At 23.8% G+C, this 20,748-nt stretch overlaps 1 protein-coding gene across 7 annotated transcripts in view; it reads right to left on the bottom strand.

Annotated features, from left to right (window-relative positions):
• Nucleotides 1–405: 405 nt before the first annotated feature.
• Nucleotides 406–20,748, bottom strand: part of LOC112683957 — a 35,962-nt gene continuing 15,619 nt past the window's right edge. For 3 of the 7 annotated variants that reach the window (XM_025555223.1, XM_025555222.1, XM_025555225.1), the window contains exons 9-28: nucleotides 17,908–18,267; nucleotides 17,079–17,162; nucleotides 16,073–16,168; nucleotides 15,290–15,360; nucleotides 14,776–15,172; nucleotides 14,544–14,716; nucleotides 14,348–14,477; nucleotides 6,489–6,640; nucleotides 6,085–6,234; nucleotides 5,427–6,030; nucleotides 4,802–5,361; nucleotides 4,375–4,695; nucleotides 4,044–4,237; nucleotides 3,728–3,981; nucleotides 3,409–3,635; nucleotides 1,155–1,519; nucleotides 979–1,099; nucleotides 762–896; nucleotides 608–701; nucleotides 406–503 (exon numbers count right to left, since the gene is read on the bottom strand). In XM_025555223.1, the coding sequence (XP_025411008.1) occupies nucleotides 612–701; nucleotides 762–896; nucleotides 979–1,099; nucleotides 1,155–1,519; nucleotides 3,409–3,635; nucleotides 3,728–3,981; nucleotides 4,044–4,237; nucleotides 4,375–4,695; nucleotides 4,802–5,361; nucleotides 5,427–6,030; nucleotides 6,085–6,234; nucleotides 6,489–6,640; nucleotides 14,348–14,477; nucleotides 14,544–14,716; nucleotides 14,776–15,172; nucleotides 15,290–15,360; nucleotides 16,073–16,168; nucleotides 17,079–17,162; nucleotides 17,908–18,267 (4,484 nt within the window). In that variant the 3' untranslated portion in view covers nucleotides 406–503; nucleotides 608–611. Of the gene's footprint in view, nucleotides 504–599; nucleotides 702–761; nucleotides 897–978; nucleotides 1,100–1,154; nucleotides 1,520–3,408; nucleotides 3,636–3,727; nucleotides 3,982–4,043; nucleotides 4,238–4,374; nucleotides 4,696–4,801; nucleotides 5,362–5,426; nucleotides 6,031–6,084; nucleotides 6,235–6,488; nucleotides 6,641–14,347; nucleotides 14,478–14,543; nucleotides 14,717–14,775; nucleotides 15,173–15,289; nucleotides 15,361–16,072; nucleotides 16,169–17,078; nucleotides 17,163–17,907; nucleotides 18,268–20,748 lie in introns of all 7 variants that reach the window. The other 4 variants (XM_025555224.1, XM_025555226.1, XM_025555227.1 and 1 more) reach the window with 4 other exon arrangements.

Below are 20,748 nucleotides of genomic sequence, written 5' to 3'. Positions count from 1 at the left end.
AGAATTCAAGCTTCTTACTACTACTTCAAATATTATGTTTTAATATTTTTATACTAAAAGTAAGCTTAATGTTTAAAACGAATAATTATAAAACATTGCAAATTTTGTGTTTTTTCTATATAAAATAATAATAATATAAGTAACTTTCCAAACAATAGTACCATAACTATATTTATAAATAATTAAAAATTAATTAGGTAAATACTAAGTGTTTAAAAATTCCTGTAATGGAAACATTATAATTTAATGCTATTATTTACAGCTAATAAATTCTATACAATGGATAAATAATCAAATATAATTAACAGTCTTTTGCATATTTATTTATAATTAAAATGTTTAACAAAAAAAGTAAACAAAAATGAACAACTTTAGTATTTAGTATACATGAACAAATTATTATCATTTTTTTTACTTTCCTTCTATTTAGGAATGAGTTATAATTAATAAAAAATAAAAACAGCCATTTTGTCAGTCTTACAAATATGACAATTTTTGATCGCCTGAAAAAATTTAATTAGAGTTATAGAATTAAAATAATATTCTAAATATTATAACAATTAATAAAGAAAATATTATTTATCACAATAAATATTTACATAATTACCAAATTATTCATCATCAGAGTCATCTAAAAGATTAATGATATCGTCATCAGTAATTGGATGGTTTAATATCTTTTTCTCGTTTACAATATTTTTCTAAACAATAAAAAAATATATTGTATTAAAATAATAAATAATTATTGTTTCTATCCTTACTTTCTTTGACGGAGAATTTTTTGTCTTTTTATCAGCTACTACAGTTTTATTTTGTTCTGGACCTTGAGTACGCTGTTTTTTATTTTTCTTTAAATCATAGAATAATTTATTTTGATGTTCAATTACCCTTTCAACCTATTCAAATTTTTGTATTGTAGATTTTTAAAATAAATAAAAAATTTTTTTCAAAGGGCATAAAGGAATATTAATATATTACCCATTTTAATTTTTCATTATCTTCGACTTTTTCATACTTGCTTCCATCACCATGTTTTTTAACATGCCATGCCATTTTCTTTGGAGAATCAGATATTTCAAAACAGTTCATACATTTCCATCTATAAAACACATATGTTGTAATTGATATAAATTATAAAAAAGTTTTTCATTTACGTTTTATAATTGACATCTTTATATAAATGATCGCGAAAATGTTCTATATTCATAGTCTTAAAAATATTGCATCTAGGACAAGTATATTGTCCATTTGAAGAAATATATCCTAAACTATCATCTTTATTGAAATCATCTACTAATGTTTTTTGTTTGTGGACTTGATGTGGAGAGGAATTTTTAGCTGTTTTTTTTGGACTCTTAGATGTTGATTTATTTGATGCTTTATTTGTAGGCATTGATTCAATAGGAATTCCTCGACACGTAGGAGGTACAAGTGATGGTTCAATACTTTCTAAAGCTTGCTGTTCCAGCATGTTTGCTGCTATCACAGGTTGTTTGTCTGGTTTTTCTTCATCAGTCACCTAAATCATAATAAAAATGGTAAAACACAAGATCAAGGTTTTCTTAATAAAGATAAACTTTAGTCATCTTTAACTTAAAACACCTTAACCATCTTAATTGTGTGTATTTGAATAAAATATCAGTGCACTCAAAAACACCCAATCTATGCAAAGATTAGATATTATACGCTTTAAAAAAAATTTAATACAGTAAATTTGATTTATATCAATCTTATCATACATAAAACTAGATACTAATTTTATTTGTATCTTATAGCCAAATCAATTAAAAAAATATTATCATGTTTATGAAAAAATTATGCAATATAACATAGGGATTTAGATGTTTTCTATTAACAATACACCGATTCATTAATTGATACAAAAAGAATTTTAAAAACTATTTTAATTTGTTGTTAAGTCTACATAGATCACTGTTTTCACTTTTTTGGTTTCTCCAAAAATTTCATAAAATAGAATTAAAAATTATAAAAAAATGATTATAATTATTTTGTATATGCATATGTAATTAAAAAGAAAAAAATAAGAAAGTCTTAACTTAAGAAAATCTTAACCCTATAACACACACTTCAAGGTTTAAAAGATTGGGTTTTTAGAATTTTTTTCATTGTTTCAAAAATATGAAATATTAACCTAACCTAACCTAAGTACCTTCTAATAAGGTAATAAACTAAAATTAGACACAATTCCTAACTGTATACGATTTAATATCTATATTAGAGCTCAAAGTTCATTATTAATATACGGTCTAAAGACTATGTTGCGTGGTGTACTGTGACATTTATACACAATTTAATTGTATGAAAACCATGGATATAGATATCCAATAAATAAAACTCAATTATGGGTTACTTTTAAACTATCGGAACACTGATAAGATGTTATGTACTATCCAGTTTTTATTCTCAATGAATAAAACATAAGGTTTGTATACGTGAAATCATAAACACTATAGAACAGTGTTTCCCAATCATTTTGTAATGGCAACCCACAAATTTACTGCTTGTTGATAACGTAACACAACCCTCTAACTAAAAAAAAAAAATTAAAATATGTGATAATATAGTATTATAAATAATTATAAATAGTACTGCCTGATGCAACTGGTCGACAGTCGCGACCCATAGGTTGGGAAACACTGCTATAGAAGAACCAGTACAAAATACAGTAAATGTTCCTGGAAGATGTGCATTTTAATATTGGAAAAAAAAAACTGAAAACAAATTTGTGTAACGAGTGCCAATCATATATATATAAAGAACATACAGCGCCTTCGATTTGCCAAAACTGTTCAAACAAACGATGGAAGATAATTATTTTTTAGAATAAAATATTTTATATATTTAATCTCATCTGCAAAACATTTATATTTAGGTTTATATTTAAGTTTAATTTGTTTTTAATTATTAGATATTAATAAAGTATTAGACATTTTTTTATTTATTTAAGAACATTAAAATAATGATTATTTCAATTTATGTTTTAATTGAAATATTTCAATACAAGGTCGAAAACATCATGTGCATGGAATCTCATGAATATTTTAAATATGTATAATCTAGAATTAAGTAGACTACAACAAATTCAAATCTTTATCGAATTAATTAATTGATATGTTGAAATTTTTATTGCACATGTGTTAGAAAATTATGGCTATCTATACATTTAATCAAATAAACATAATTCTTGTTATTCAATTTGTAAAATCATTTTTAACTAAAGCTTAAGATACTAAACTAAAACTAAAAATTAAGTATACATCTTCGAAGTACCAATTGTGTTTGATTTACAATAAAATAAGATTTTTAAATGCACTTTTGTTAAGAAAAATATATTACTTATTGTTTTATAATTTAAATCTTTTAAAAATTGATTCAAGAATAACTGACCTTTTCAAATACTCTTAAACATTTTACTGCCACAGATGGATGATTTAACTTATAATGGTGTTCAAATACTCTTGCATCATCATCATTGTTTTCAAACTGACACATAGGGCATTTAAACATGCATGATACTTTATGAACTTTAAAAATATGAGATGTTATCTCGTTTAGTGTATATTTAATACCAAAAGAACACATATTGCATATCCATTGACTTGCAGTTGATTGAGCTGTAATAATAAATACATAAATGTTTAATAATATATTATTAAAGCATTTATAACCTTAAATGAAAAAAATTACAGAAATACAAAATACATACCTTGGTTTTTAATTCTATCAATATTAATATCTTCTAACTCCATTTGTCTAATTACAATTATGTTTGATTGATTCGTATTAGTAATTTCAGGCAAATGAGATTTTCTCATGTGTGCTCTCATTTCATTTCGATTAAAGTCAATGTAATCACAATATTGACAACGATATAAGTTTTCACTATGATGCATTAAATGTAATTCTATTTGGTTCAACTCTACTTTAGCTAAGGTGCTATTTTGTGGACAATGAGGACATCTATAAAAATGTACTATTATAATTTATTATCAAAATATTACTATAAAAAGTAAGTGACTTACATATAAAACTGAGAATCTGGATGAATAATTAATATATGTGACTTAAGCATATGTTCAGTAATACATGTATAAGTACAAGGTATTGAACATTTATAGCGGATATTTTTAGAAATAAATTGAGGATATGAATCAATTTTTAAATTGTCTTCTAAAGCTACTTCAACAATCTTCTTATTAATTTCATCAGTTTTCATCTGAAACAATTATTAAACATTAGCCTGAACATTTTTTTTTTGATGATTAAAATTGTATAAATTTATAGAAAAGAAAAAATGAAATATTATGTGTTAAGTATAATAATTATTTAAGACTGATGGGTTAAAATTCTCACCTTCAGAGTATTCATAGCATCAAATGAACTGGCAGATAGATTAATCATCTTATCAAACATAAGTTCTGATTTTCCCATAGATGGTACAGGATTAACAATTTCTTTAGTAATATCATCTTGTCCTATTGTATGTCCATTTAAATGTATAATTAGATTAGATCGTACTTTTGTATTATAAGTACATAGTGAACAGCCAATTGGTTCAGTAAAAATATGTGACTTTGGTATATTGTCAATAGTATTAGGACTAAACATTAAGGTTTTTTTTTTGTCTTGGGTGATATCTTTTGTTTTTGAAGATGCTTTTTTATTGCTACCATTCTAATTATAAAAAATACACCCATTAGTAAATATTTAATAAATGTATACTAATTGGAATTAAAAATATGACACGTTTATTGTGATCAACAATTTAAATATTACTTACATTACGTTTTATTTTCATGGTTGTACTTTGTTGTTGAGGCATTAGGACATTGATAAATTTCATTCTTTGAATTAAATATTCTCGGGTATTAATTGATGATGAATCCACTGGTGTTATCTCATAATCATTAATATTATGAGCATTCTTCATGTGCAAAACTGCAATTTTCCGAGTGTTACCTTTAAATGAACACTCACCACACTTAAAATTAACATTGCAACGATTAACTTTGTGTTCATTATTAGTCAAATTTTTTTTTTCTGCAACAACAAATGTATCTTTATCCAAATTAGTTAATCCAGGGATTTCAGGTATAAACTCTAAATTTGAAATTTTATGGTTATTTCTCATATGGAATGCAATAGCTCGACGAGATGGCAAATTTAAGTTGCATAAACAACATTTGAAACGATTAGGTCCATGAAGTTGTACATGTTCACTCATATTAAATGTTGTTTTAAATATTTTGGAACAAAATCTACATTTCTGACCATCAAAATTCCAAAATGGACACTTATTTAAGTGAATATGATAATCATTGCTGTTTGAGAAAGTTTGATCTGGAACACAAATAAATAAATTTAGTTTCATGTTTGATATTAGTTTAACTAAATTTAATACTGACCACATTCTTTACAATTAAATAATTTATCCAATTCAACAGTTGGAAAAGCTAATCTTTTAACCTTATTTGATTGATCAACTGTTTCTTCAGAAGAATGTTTTCTTTTAGTAGGAACTTTCTTTTCTTTTATATTAAATGTATCATTACCTAATAAATCTTCTTCATCATCAATTATTATAACATCATCATTAGATTGTTGCAACTCCTCTTCATTATTTTTGGTTTCCGACAAAACAGAATCAAGTTTTAGTGGATCTTGCATATCGTTTTGGTTTACATCATCAAGAATTATGAATTCATTATCAATAGGTAAGGTTATTGATGTACTATTATCTTCAGTCATTTGAGCTCTATCAGGAACTGTTATAATAATTGCATCTGCCGGTTTAACATTTTTATCATCACTAACAGATTTTAAGGCTGTTGACAAGACATCAGAACATTTTAAACGTCTCTTTCGAGTTTTTTTCTTTAATATTTCTGGTGAACAACTTGTTTCTGGGGATGAATTTATTATTTTTACCCAATCTTTTTCAACAGTTTTATTTAATTTCATAATTTTCAAATTTTTAATTTTTGAAATGTCCTGTGAATTTATAATGTACTATAATAAATATATATTAAAGATTTATAAATTATTAATATAAAATATTCATACACAAGTATCAGATACTGGAGAACGCTTTAAGCATAAAGGTTTATATTCAAAATGTTCCATTGCTAAATGATTTGACATTGATTCAGTACTTTCAGTACCATGCAAGCAAAAAATACATTGATATACATTTATGTTGTGCAGCTTAAAATGCTAAATAAAAAAATTAAAAATTAATAAATTTAAATTAAACTAAATTAGAACATATTTTTATTTAGATAATCAACAAAATTATTCGCATCAAAAAAATTAATATGACATTAATTAATTAATGTAGATAATACATCAGTAATACCTTTCTGACAGTAAAAAGTAAAAATAGAATATATGGTTAAAGAACAAAAAATGAGAACAATTTGTAAATCATTTAAATACATATAAATTTTTAATACATTCAACTTGCTTACTGAAATCATTAATTTTGGCTGGAGTGCAATAAATCCTTCGCCATTATCTTGACTAGCACAAATGTAACAACAAAATTTATCACATTGTTGATGCTTTACGTTTAAATGTTTTAAGAAATCGTCATGTAAATAAGATTCATAAAGACAACCCCCTGAAATAGGTTAATATGGATTCGTAAATTATCTGTTTCAAGCGAGATAGCAACAATATAAAAACATAAACATATATATATATATACTTTAATGTTAAAAGACAGTTTTGACAATCTAATCATTTTTACCACCATTTCTTTTAACATCGGTATTACTTAAATTAGGTTATAGTGACAAATATTTACTATATATTATTTCCGACCCCGTAAAATTCGATTATACAACATATTTAATATTTGATTATACAAGAACATATTAATTACATTAATACATTTTTAATAAGTTATTTAGTATAACTACTGATTATTATTAATATTTGTATGAATTAGAATCACAATATGACTGAAAAAACTTTTTTTCCTATTATGCTATTACACTAATACTACTTGTGTTATCAGATAAAAATTAGACAAAGAAGTTAAAATCAAACAATATATCATAATATCATGTTATTTCCATGTTAGAACTTACTATCTCTAAAAATTATTAACGAGATAACAGACATGAAAAAACATGAATCTTATCTTAAGCCACGTTAATTAAACAAACAAAATAAAAACATTCACTATAAAAATATCAATGTTTGGCAATAATTTTAAAGAACCCAGTATTTCCAGATGTTTAAATTAATCATGGGAATAATCGAAAAAAAAAAAAATAATCGAATAATAGAATGATAAGTAGTCGAAAAAAAATAATCGAATAATTGAATGATAAGAGTAATAATAACTAGGGTTTGGAAGTTGATGACCTTAACTGACCTAAAAATTATAAATAGTTGTTTTAAATTAACAATAATATTTTTTAAATATTTTACTATAATATTCTATATAAATTTATCAAAACTTACAAATTACTCAAAATATGACATTAAAATGACAAAAATATGAAATAAAAAAATGACAAACATTTTTTTTTTATACATTTATCAAAGCTTACAAGTTACTTAAAAATCAAAATCATTGTATTGTACGATTAGAGCGTATTTGATGTTATCAAAAGTAAATGAACGATTATTTGTTTATATAAATATTTATATTTGGAAAAATTTTTCTCTACGTCCACTGAAATTATTGGGAGACGCAGACGAGCACTAACCGACGTTATAATTTTTGTCATTTCTAAAATATTACGAAAAAATAATAAAATTTAAATATAATAGGTATTATTCACTTAATTATTATTTAACATGTCAATGAAGCGACGACTGTAATCGACGAGATAAAATCGGATACTAATCCGAATATTATGAAAAAGTAATAAAATGTAGGTATAATAATATTCACTCCAACACAACAACAATGAATGTAATCAGCAATATGAAATCGGACAAGTCTTAGGTTATCGATATGTCGACAAGAAACGATTTCTAATGAATTAGTGTGAAATCAGTAAAAATGAATAAAAATGTCAAAAAATAAATTAAAAATTAATAAACACCAAAAAATGAAAAATAAAAATTAGTACTCGGAATCATATATTAATGTAACACATTTGTGGTCAGGAGAGTATCGCCCATAAAGTTCGAAAAAAAAAAATGAAAAATGCATGAAATTCCAAGCCCTAGTAAAATAATTAAATGATTCATTCAAATGGTTAAGATTATATACATTTAACATTGCTTTGACCGGTTTATTATAATGTTTACATTATAAATAATCGGTAAGCGAGATACTGAAATACCAAAAGAATGTAACACTTTAAACTATAGTTTCCGTTTGTAATAAACCTTAGATTATATAGTATATTATCTAAGTTATACACAGGACAAACAACATAATATGTATCATATATTATAATCTTAATCATTCATTTTTATTTATTTTTATTCTATAATATCTATATTAATAAATAAAATAACAAGTATACAAATCAAGTCACTCGGTCGACCTTCAAGCCAAGAGAAAAAATGTATTTATGAAACTTGACAAAAATTTAGATACAATTTCTTATTGGAGGTAATTAGGGACCAAAAAAAGGAAAATTTTAAAATAACTCAAAATTGTCTAAAAATGCCCCCAAAATGGGCATTAATCTTAAATATGCATAACACTTCTTCGGTATATTTTATAGATGTACGCCGAAATTCAAGTAATTTCAGTAAATATATAAGTCTCAACCATTATACAATTTCTAGCTGATACGTTTGTATTACAAACATTTTATAATTCTAAAAACAAACAATTCTTATTTTGATTTCTTTTATGATTAAGTCAAAAATATTTTATAAAATGTATTTTAACATAACTTTAAAATCCTATTATAGTATAGTAGTATAGTCTTAATGATTACTTCTTATTATTACTCTTATTTCATTCGTATATTGTGTATATGTTTATTTTATATTAATATTAGAATATTAGAATAATACGTAATATGCCGGAATTGTCGACTGCAGAGTGTGATCACATTAGATTACTTAATAATTATTATTTTTATTTAGATAAAACCCATGCCGACTACAACAATGGATGCCATAACATATTAAAAATAAAATTTAATAACATTTATATGTGCAGAGACCGAAATGAACATAACACATGTATATAAAATACAGCATACTGCATACAGATATATTGTATTTAGTATAGGCTTTATCAAATACCCGATACATCAAACTATGAAAAAAACATAATGATAATGTTAACAATAATGATGATTATATTATTATACATATAGGTTAGGTACATAATATTGCAACCCTAGAATACAAATGTCATAATTAAAAAAATGTCGATTTTGAGTTGGCTCCACTGCTGAAACCCCGGGATAAATATCTATAATTTGTACTCATCTCTTTTTTTTTTTTATCTTATTTTAAGTTTAATTCAAAGTATAATGTGATAAAAATATAAAATATATTTATTTTTCTCTTTAAGATTGTTTATTATTGAAATTGATTTATTTTTTTTGTGATGTTAACTATTAAATTATTTCTTAAACTCCTTTGAAAATAGAAAATAATGATTAATGACAAAAAAAAAAAGTCAAAATATCACAGCAAATTATATTGTCAGACACGGTTTTGAAAATTTTTAAAATCTTTTATTACATTTTCTCAGTAATTACTATTTCTAAGTTATGCCGTTTGTATTCTAGGAATGCGATACATACACTCAGTCAAAAATGTTTCTATATATTACATTTTAATTTATAAAATGATTTCAATAAATATTAAATTAAACATTAGAATTTTTATTTATCAACCAAAACATTCCTCAAGAATCAATTATTTAATTTTCGTGGCAAATTTAGGTAAAAATATTTGTGTAGAGATAAATTCAGTCGGAATATCCATATAATTAAATTATTTTCACCAAAAGTTTCCATTCATTTTTCCTGTCAGTGTACTCGTTATTATGAAGTCTAATACATCAATTTATTGTGATTTTTCATATTTGTATACATTAAATTTTTTTTTTTACTACGTTAATTATACGTAAACTTTTTATTTACTACAACATACGTTAACCATAGAAGTACCTACTAAAGTTCGTGCATTAATTATTTGATTAAGAGAAGAAGGAAAATCTTCGAAAAATTGCTAAAATTGTAAATAAATCACACGCGACGGTTAAATATATAATTAACCGACAAAAATAAATTAAAATATTGAGCAATAGGCCTCGTTCACGTTGTCCTAGAAAATTAGACTCAAACCAACGATGGGCAATTCTAAAAACAGTAGTAGAAAATGCCAAGACAAGTGCACCAAAACTGGCGGGTATGGTTAAAAGAAGAACTATGGTGTAAATGTAGTACCATAAACAGTGAGAAATGTTTTGAAGAGATATGGATATAATACGTGTACTCCTAGACAAAAACCATTTATAAGAGCAGTTAAGGAAAAGTCTAGATTTCTCAAAAGCGCATACTGATAAGCAGAGGTGTATTGGTATTTATACGCGGGTATACTGCGTATACCCATCAGTAGATTTTCGATTTTCAGCGTATACTTAATGTAAAATATTATTTTACGGGTATACGCTTCTAAAATAACTGTTACAAAAAAAAAAAAAAAAAAAAAATAATAATTTAATAGTAATAATAATATTTCATTGGAAAAATTGTTATGAACTATGAAATTTAATGAAATATTTATCTGTTGAATATTACAGTGTACGTTGTGTTGAATGTATTTTGTTAAATGTAGTGAATAACATTGAAGAAAATAATATGGAGAGTAGGTATTCAGCCCATGGTTCTTAAATCTGCATTATGCAATTCATAACGCGCGGCAAATGTATATCTTGTAAAATTATATTTTATAGTCTTATTAGAAGTGATAATCATGTAGATACAAATGATTAATTAAATTTTCTCGAATGTATCGAGAGAAAAATATTGTCGAGCGAAGCGAGAAAATTTATTTTAAGATTTTAATATCCATATTTTTTTAATGCGTACACCCAAAAATTTATTTACCAATACAGTACTGTTGATAAGCCTATAAGTTTCTGGAACTCAGTAATTTTTTCTGACGGATCAAAATTTAATGTATTTTCATCCAATGGTAGAGGAAATGTATGGAGAAAACCAAATGAACAATAAAAATACAGAACTTATGCGCATCTGTTAAACATGGAAGTGGTAATTGGTAATATATTAGTATGGGGATGTATGAGTGCTTCAGGAGTAAGAAATTCAGTTGGTATAATGGATCAATACAATTATTTAGATATTTTAAGAAATAATTTAAAAAGTAGTGTGGACAAATGAGTTTGGGAAGTTAATTTATCTTTTAACAAGTTAATGATCCAAAACATACGGTAAAACGAGTTAAAGAATGGTTGATACATAATGTTCCTAAAAAACTTTATACATCATCTGAGTCAGCTGATATGAACCCTATCGAACATCTATGGGATGAAATAGGAAGAAAAATTAGATCACACAATGTTCGAAATAAGCAGCAGTTGAAAAATGCAATTTTAACAGCATGGAATGTAATTGACCAAGAAATCACTAAAAAATTAGTAAATAGTATGAAGAATCGTTTGATTGATGTTATTAAAGCAAAAGGTGAATGTACACGTTATTAATTAAAAAAATTAAAAATAACCTAATTAATAAATTAACTAAATTAATAAATTATATTATAAGTGTATGGAAACTTTTTGGTGCATTATTATTTTTTTAAATATTTTTAATTAGAAATTTATTAAAATTATATTTTAATTAAAAAATAGTTTATTTTATTAAAATATAAAATATGTATGCTAAATTAATTTGTGGTACGATTACCAACCCTTAATATTTTGAACCTTTAAAAATATTTATGAAAACTTTTTTAGAAAAGATTTGTATGGGCATTTTTTGACTGAGTGTAAGCATTATATATTATAGTTCTTGGTGTAAAATAAAAATACTGATATTCCTAAAAAAAAAACTTTCAAAAAGTAAAAAACCAAGCTCAAAACTAGAACTATTATATTCTAGCAACGAAAAAAACTTTTTTACTTTTTAAAGTTTTTTTGGAGAATTTTAAATACTCTAGTATCTATTGTCTAATACTATCTATAATCATTGAATATTAAAAATCATTTTTAAATAATTTATGTTCATTCGATTATTTTATCATTAGAGCGTTTACGATTATAATTAATAAAATCATTTTTAAATTTTATTAATTTAATTACTTCATTTGATTATTTAAATCACTAGTTTTAACTACGGGTTATAAATCTTGATTAAATTTAAATCATAGAATCAATCTAGGATTTTATTTATCCATTAAAATGTTAAAATCTATATGTTAGGGGTTTTGTTATTGAATACCCTCCCTTCTCAAATGAAATTCTTAGAATGGAAATATTTCTCTCATTATATTTACTCATTCTACTTATTCTGCAGTTTGTAAGATACCTATCGTGTATAAAAAAATGTGTGATATAAAATTTAGACTTTCATAACAAAAGAACTAATTTAAATTATTATTTATTAATACTAATATTTTTAAATGTTGTATAGATCATTCTTGGGTATAAATAATGACAAATGTAACATTTGTACACTGGAGATTTTGAATGTGATGATTTATTAAAATGGCGAAACAATATTTTAAACATGCTAAGAAACGCATTTGCATACCTTTACCTCCAAGATCTATTTATAATTGAGAAATGAGAATGCCTCGAAAAACATTTAGAAATGATTCCTTTTTCATAAGCTTTAAATACTTTTTATATTTTATGAGAATGCCAGCCACATCTGCTTATATTGTTTCTATTTTACATACAACTTAGAATTTGCAAGTTTTATATTTGATTAAAAATATATTATTTTAAGATACCTTTATATTGTTGAACCAAATTTAATTTTATGTTTAGTTTCATTTGTTTCGTCTAGTTCTGGGCAAATTATAAATTAATTTGTGATTGAACTAATTAACAAATCTTTAAGTTTAATCAAGTATAGTTATGTGTTCAAACTTATTATATTGCAATGCTCAGTAGTGTAAGAGAAAAGGAGTTTGTGATGCAACTCGAGTTAAGTTAAAGACTTGCTTTTTAAAAGTTTATCTATGATTGATGGTAAAAGAAGTTAGCATTGATGATTTTGACACAATTATCTAAAGATGAACTTGTCAAACAAATATACACCATCAAAAAATTTATGGTTGTCCACGGTCACAACTTCTGTTTTAAGCTTAAGTATGATAAAGAGGCACAAATCTAAAGGAGGTAGAGGGGCAATTGCTAACCTTAATTTGAAAGGTAGCTGAGTAATTTATCAATACTAGATGGTCAATTTTCAGACAAAAATAATAATAATTTATGTGATGCAAATGCAGCAACCAATTTTTTTTCCATAGAAGATATTGAATGTTTTAGATTTGCTCCCCCTCCTCCTTACCATAATTTTATTTAGTTTCTACTTCTGGTATGATAGTATAAAAATACATTGACATATTAATTCTGATTAATTTTATACATGTTAATAAGTCAAAAATCTCAAATCTTTGAGACTAATGTTTTTTTTAATTACATTTTATTGGCATAATTTTTATTTCTTAAAATAAATTCAAAAAAAATTATAATAATTTAATTTATTTGGTAAATAGTTTTATTTTTAACAATTATAAAAAAATTAATTTAAAATTATATTTATATAACCTGTAAAATGAAGAGAAATTAAATTACATGAATTATAATTAAAAAAAATTGATATTGCTCCTCTTTATAAGTTAACAGCATAACTATTTTACTAATTTGAGCACTACTAACAATCCAGTATAAATAAATGTTTAACTTTAATTTTAATCATAATTTATTAACAGGCACATTTAATGAAAAGATTCAAGTTATATCACACACCTGAAAGGTAATTAATTTAAAAATTTCAAAAATTATAAAATTAAATTAATGAATAATAATAATAATGAATTATTAATAGTTGCTATCATAAAAGCCAAAACTAATATGTTTACCAAAAAAAAAAATTAGCTTTTTTGAATTTCTATTACAACAGTATTTATTAACTTAAAGTATTGAAGATATAAAATAAACAAACCAACAGTAAAAAAAAATGAAAAATATTCATAAATTAATACAGACTACAGTAAGCCTAGATCTATCTCCTCAACTTTTGTACATACACAATAATCTATAATTAATGCATAATAATGAGAACAAGTGATGGACATTGCTGAATTTTCCAAAAACATATGAACATTAAGAGTTAATAATGATAAATAAATAACTTACCAACGTCACAACGATAAGGCAATATAAAATTATTATAGTCTACTGCCAATAGTAATTCTTTTGAATTTTCATCACGGTCTTTGTATTCAAGATGTAAAATTGAAGGAATTGATTGAAAATGAATTATACTCTAGATAAAACAAAAATATACTTTCATTATTATAACCATAAGTATAAACAAAAAAATATAAATTACCTGGTGAATTAATACATGAGAAGCTTCATATGCACGGTAAAAACAATATGAGCAAAAATATTTGCAATAAGTATATTTTTCAGCAATATGATCAGCTAATGAATTTTCATCATCAAATGATTTAAAACAATAGGCACATTTTTTGAACTGTTCAGTATTATAAATTTGGTTTTCTAAAATAATAAACATTAGTAAAAGAATATATTTTATAAAAAAATATTTAAATAATTACTTTTTTTCTTTTCCATATTTGAATAATGCAATTTCATATGTAATGTAAATAACTTTTTATCAGAAAATATTTTAGTGCAGGATCTGTCTAAACATTTATAAAGACCCAAAAGTCTTGGAAATGCCATCATGTAGTTAAATGCTAATGGTGTTTTCATTACATTAACTGGCAAGTTTCGTATTATTTTTAAGTAAGATTTTTTATAACTGGTGTCAATTAAACAATAAGAATTCTGTATAGGTTCTCCATTGTTAACAATTTGTTGACCAGGTTTAAGATATATATTAGGATTTGGTGGTATATCTTCACAAACTACTTTCATATTTAGTGGTAAACAGAGATTGACATTAAAAGATGGTTCACTAGGATTAATTTCAGGGAAATTAACAACTTCTCCCTAAAAAAATAAAAATATGGTAAAATCAAATCTTGTTTTACTCTAAATGGTATCAAATTTTAAGTTTCTAACAAATTCTAGATTGAAATTAAAAAAATAAAATTCCTTTAAACTCACAATGTCCATAGCTGTTGGATTTAATACTGGAACATTTTTATCAGACACTTCATCAATGTTTGCTTGGTGGGCTTGAAAATAATAAATGTAATAGAGTTAATTAAGATTTATATATTATAACCAATCAAAAAGTTGTTATTTTGAAAATAAAAATGATTGCAACTTAATAATAAATAAATAATGTAGGAACGCATGTCACAGCAAATCCTTCATTGGCCAGTTAGCTTTGTCAAGCCACTTGGATAAGTGACAATTAAAGTATTTAACTATTTGGTCAACTATTTGCTCTTAAATTTTTTTTTATATATATATAGACCTGCCACTTAAAAAAACCGTGTGGTGATACTTTAAGTGGTGAGTATTTTTACCTTACATGTAATAATATGAAATGTAATAGTCTTGGTCGATACTTTAGTAAGATATGATTTTTGTTTTTTTAGTCATTTGTTAAATAAATTATCTGCATTTGTCTATCATTGAAATCAATAAAAATTTTTATAATAAGTAATAATAACTTTAATTTACCATAAGGAAATTTATTGCCAATTAAATACAAAATGTTTACATAACATTTAGAATTAATTTCATATATTTATTTTTATAACATAAATGAAAATTCTCCATTAAAAATAAATTTAAGTTTGAAATTTTTAAAAAATATTATTTTGGTCTTGTTATTAATCATTTGAAAACAATTAAATTATTAATTGTAGTAATACATCATATTTTTTTTAACATTTAGTGAATAAGTTCAAGTATTAAAAAAACTGTTATACTTATTACCTGATGATTCAAACGGATTACTGAATATAACCTGACTGGGTTGCTTAAATGTATCCACAATATTTTCTTCTGAGACATTTTCAATTACTCTTTCATCTATAGTAAAAATTATAAAAAAATTTATAATTCATTTATAAATTTCTACAGACTCAATTGTAAGTTGAAAAAAAAAATTATAATATGACAGTTAAATAGAAGTTATTTATGGTTTATGTTCTAATTATTTATCACAAACATTATATAAAAGCAAGAATAGGGAAGAGTCAATGGAAAAACAATATTTATAATTTGATTTCTAATATAATATACAAATAAATAATTCTAATCCTAAATTAAGAAATGAATAAATATAGATAAGTAGAACTCGACAACATTGTTTAAAAAAAAGTTTTCTATGCATCCTCTTTTTCCACCAAGAAGAAAAATAGTTTTAGGATTCCAAAATAATTTGCAAATATGCTGATATTATTTAAGCTCAAATGGTATTATTATTTAATTAATAATTTTTCATTAAATGATACATAATGAACTTTTTAGCATTTCCAACTTTCAATGGCCATTATGAACTGTAGTCTTAGTATGTCATATGGGTAGGGAATACACACATTTTGGTAAGGAAAAAGTTGTAATCAGTGCTTGAATTGGAAAAATTTAAGTAAAGAAGCTCATTCCAAAAATTTAAAAACTGCGTTCCACATGCGCAATTATTTAACACAGACCCGTGGAGGGCAAAGCTAACCTTACATATATTTTGAATACCACTTTTCAGAAAAAAAAAAAAAAAAGTAGAGGAGCGAACTCCCAAATTACTGGTGTAATTTGTAACGAGTACTGGTGGTAATAAATGATAAAAAAAATTATTTATTATATTTTAATCAATATCAATTATACATATAAAATAAATTTAACTAAAATAATTTCAGCATACAATTTATTGTTCTATTTAAAATATAATGATTTAATATAAAAACAAAATAATTCATTAAATAATAATAAAAATTATAACCTTTTTCTTTGCCAGAATTTGTATTTTTAAGCATGTTACTAACAGGTAAACCATCATTGGTAATTGTTGAAGTATCAGTTCTAGCTGTATAAAAAAATTAAGAACTATATAATATATATACATAATTTATAAATAAATTGGTATATTATTATTAAATATGTTTTTTTTATTAATAATAATTATTAATATAATACTTGCCTATAATTATTTACCAATAACTAATAAAATACATTAAACATGCTAACTGGTTTGGTTGTTATTAGTTAGTTGGTTATATTGTTAATATAGTAAACGTAATCAGTGGCTTATCCAGATTTTTTTTTTGGGGGGTGGGGTTAGTTAGTTTATTCGTAGTATATACTATAAGATATCTTGAAAGTAATGGGAACGGCTGGGCGCTGTGTTGATTGATTATTAAATTAATTTAATATTGAAAAAATATTGGGGGTTATGACCCCCTCCCACTCACAGGATACACCACTGAATGTAATTAGGTTAGGAAATGTGCATGATGCTAGCAGGCGTGATAAGTTATATTTTAATTATGTATAGTAAAAACCAATTACCAAAATATATATTTTAAACTTAACAATATAATTCAAAAATGTGTTTAAAAAATTAATCATGACCATTGATTAAATATACATAAATATATTTAATCAATATCATGATTGACAAATATAACGAGAGATATATAAAACACAAATATATATTTATATATTTATAGGTATGAATACAACATAAAATATCAATTAACTTTCTCCTTTATTTTTATGATTTTGTAAGTTAAAAAAAATTTTTAATTTAATTTTTTTTAATTTTTACTTACAAGATGTTATGATTTTGGTATTTTGACTTTCAATTAAATGATATGAAACCAAATGTTCTAAAGCATTTCTCATGTACAGGTGATTCAAATCTCTCCACAATCCATATCCACAAATATTGCACATGCTATCCCAACTGGTATTTTTGTGATATAAATCTATATGCTTAAGAAGTTCCTCATAGGATATAGTTGAAAATTTATTTGGACACAATTTATCCATGCATTTGAACAATAACTTATTATTAAATGGTTCGCATATAATGCTTCCCACAGTACCATATTTACAGTTATCTTTTAAGACAAATATATGGACATCTTGATTCAAATTTTTTTCTTCTTCTTTCATCATAATTTCATCACCTTTAAAGGCATTATATATTTTCCTATTAGTTTAAAATTGAACATTTCTAATAATTTCAAGTTAATATATGTTTGTTCAGAAAATTACTACTAAATTATTATGAAATATTGATATAATTTAGACAGTTAGTTTATATAATATAATAAATGAAAAGGGCTCCCAGATTGTTGTTATGAAATTTGAAACCAATGTATCACTCCACTTAAAAAAAATAATTCTGAATGAAAAAGGTTTAGTAGTTCAGTTTATACTTCTAAAGATAATTTATGCAGTAAAAGTATCAATTTTCATATTAAGATGGTTGAAATTTAAATATTCTACCTTTCGCAAAAAAAAAAAAAAAAGGTAAGATATAAATTAATTAAAACTGTGAAATGCCTAAAAAAACTTCATAAAAATACTTCAAAAATTATAAAATTTCTTTAATTAGATAACTATTATCATTTAATCAAAATTTAATTTTTTTAACACTTATTCATAATTTTTGCAACTTTTCAAGTTTTTTTTTTTTGGCCACAAAGAAATCATACATCCAATTTTCAAGTTTTAAGTAAAAATATTAAAATTTGTAAACATTTTTAACTAAAAAAATGTAGTGAACTTTCATAATATTTAGTGTTTTGTTAAAATATTAAACTTTATAAAGTTAGATTTTTATTTATTTTAACTATGCTCAATTTGTTTTCGTCAATTATTAATAGTTATGTATAAAAAGGAGCTTTATATTAAATTTCAAGATTTGGTCTAACTAAAATTATTTTAATAATATTTTTAAAATAAAACTAAGAAAATCTGAAAATTTATAGTTAGTAAAAATAATTCAAAAACTTTTGAAAATAATACAATTTACAAAAAATAGTAATAAAATCATTTTCTAAAAATTTCAAGTGTCTAAGATTGTTAATTTTTGAATTAAGATAAAATCGAAAATTTTATATTGACGAAAACCAGTATACCGTACATTTTATATGTTTTTGTAAGTTTTTCACAATTAAGAAAATTACATGGAAATTCGCAAAACTAAATCTTTTAAAGAACCAAATAAAAACATTTATTATCAGAAATCTCTTTTGATTATAATTGAATCAATCTTTTTGATCAAAATCGTGTACACAGATAAAAAAATTCTATCCAATTCCATCCTCATTTCACTTGGAATCAAAAAAAAAATCTTATTTTAAAAACGTATCTAAATTAAGTAATTTTATTCTTATTTAAATATGTACGTATTAAATACACATCAATGAATATAAATTAAAAAAATGTCAATGTTAAAACTACTTGCAGGTGTTGGCAAATTGTAACTTTTTCTTACCTTTAAATAATTAATCACTGTCTTAATAATATATAATATCGATTTATCAAATATTTTAGCAAATTTTATAAGTCATATTAATATTAGCAATAAGCATTTAAAAGTAATGATGAGCAAAAAACATCGATGTTTTATGTCGATATATCGATGTTAGAATATGTTCGAATTTTTTTGTTTCTATTATTTTAGTATACAGCATACAACAGTTGTGATACAGTTTCACTATACAAATATAATCAGAACTCGTTAGTTCATGCATTAAAAAACCCATGAATGAGCATGCAATTATGCACTAACATTTGATCAAATATGCATAAAAAATTCTTAACTACGCACAAAAAAAATGTTTAAGCATTTTTTTTTATATAATAAGAATTAGCCATTCATATTTTTAAAACTTATAATTTTTTTTCGGTTACATTTCATTAAATGACACACATTGAGACGAAAATATATAGATTGTAATGGACACGTCAATAGAAGGATAGTTATAGTGGTGCGCAATAACATTGTTTACGTGGTACTGGTTTTAACTTATAAAACTTAATGTCATAAAAAAATAAAACTATTGATAAAATACTAACATTTTATAAACAAGTTCAAAAAAGTGTATAAGAATGAATTCAAACATTTATTGATCTAATTTTTTTTTGACTTCCACGAAAGATGATTTTACTAAATTTACATAAAATAATATGTGCTAATAATTAAAAAAAAAAAAAATCAAATAAATGCCAAATATGCCAATACACACAAAACACGCAAAAACATGCTCTATTAAACTTTAGATTTTTATTACCATTGTTATGAAACGGATTTTTAACTCAACTAGCATATTTTCAGATGTAGCAAAGATAACATGCAAATGTATGAACTTACGAGCTCTGATTATAAGTATTTAATATTTATTTAAAAAATATTTATAAGAGAAATAATATTATTTTAACTCTTAAGTTTATTATTTTATCAGAAAAATAGTATACTGTACTGATAATATGGTGAGCAACAGATGGCAGCTCTAGAGGGAAAACAATTTTTCCGATGTTTTAAAACTTCGATGTTCTAAACATCGATGGTTTTTCACCGATACATCGAACACATCGATATTTTAAAAATCGTAGTATCGATACATCGAAAATCAATGTTCAAACAATTTTGCAAAAAA

The sequence above is a fragment of the Sipha flava genome, unplaced genomic scaffold (assembly GCF_003268045.1).
Source record: "Sipha flava isolate LNK unplaced genomic scaffold, YSA_version1 237_pilon_pilon, whole genome shotgun sequence".
Lineage (NCBI taxonomy): Eukaryota > Metazoa > Arthropoda > Insecta > Hemiptera > Aphididae > Sipha > Sipha flava.
The sequence above is the reverse complement of the archived record's forward strand: the minus strand, read 5'-3'. Positions and strand labels throughout refer to the sequence as shown.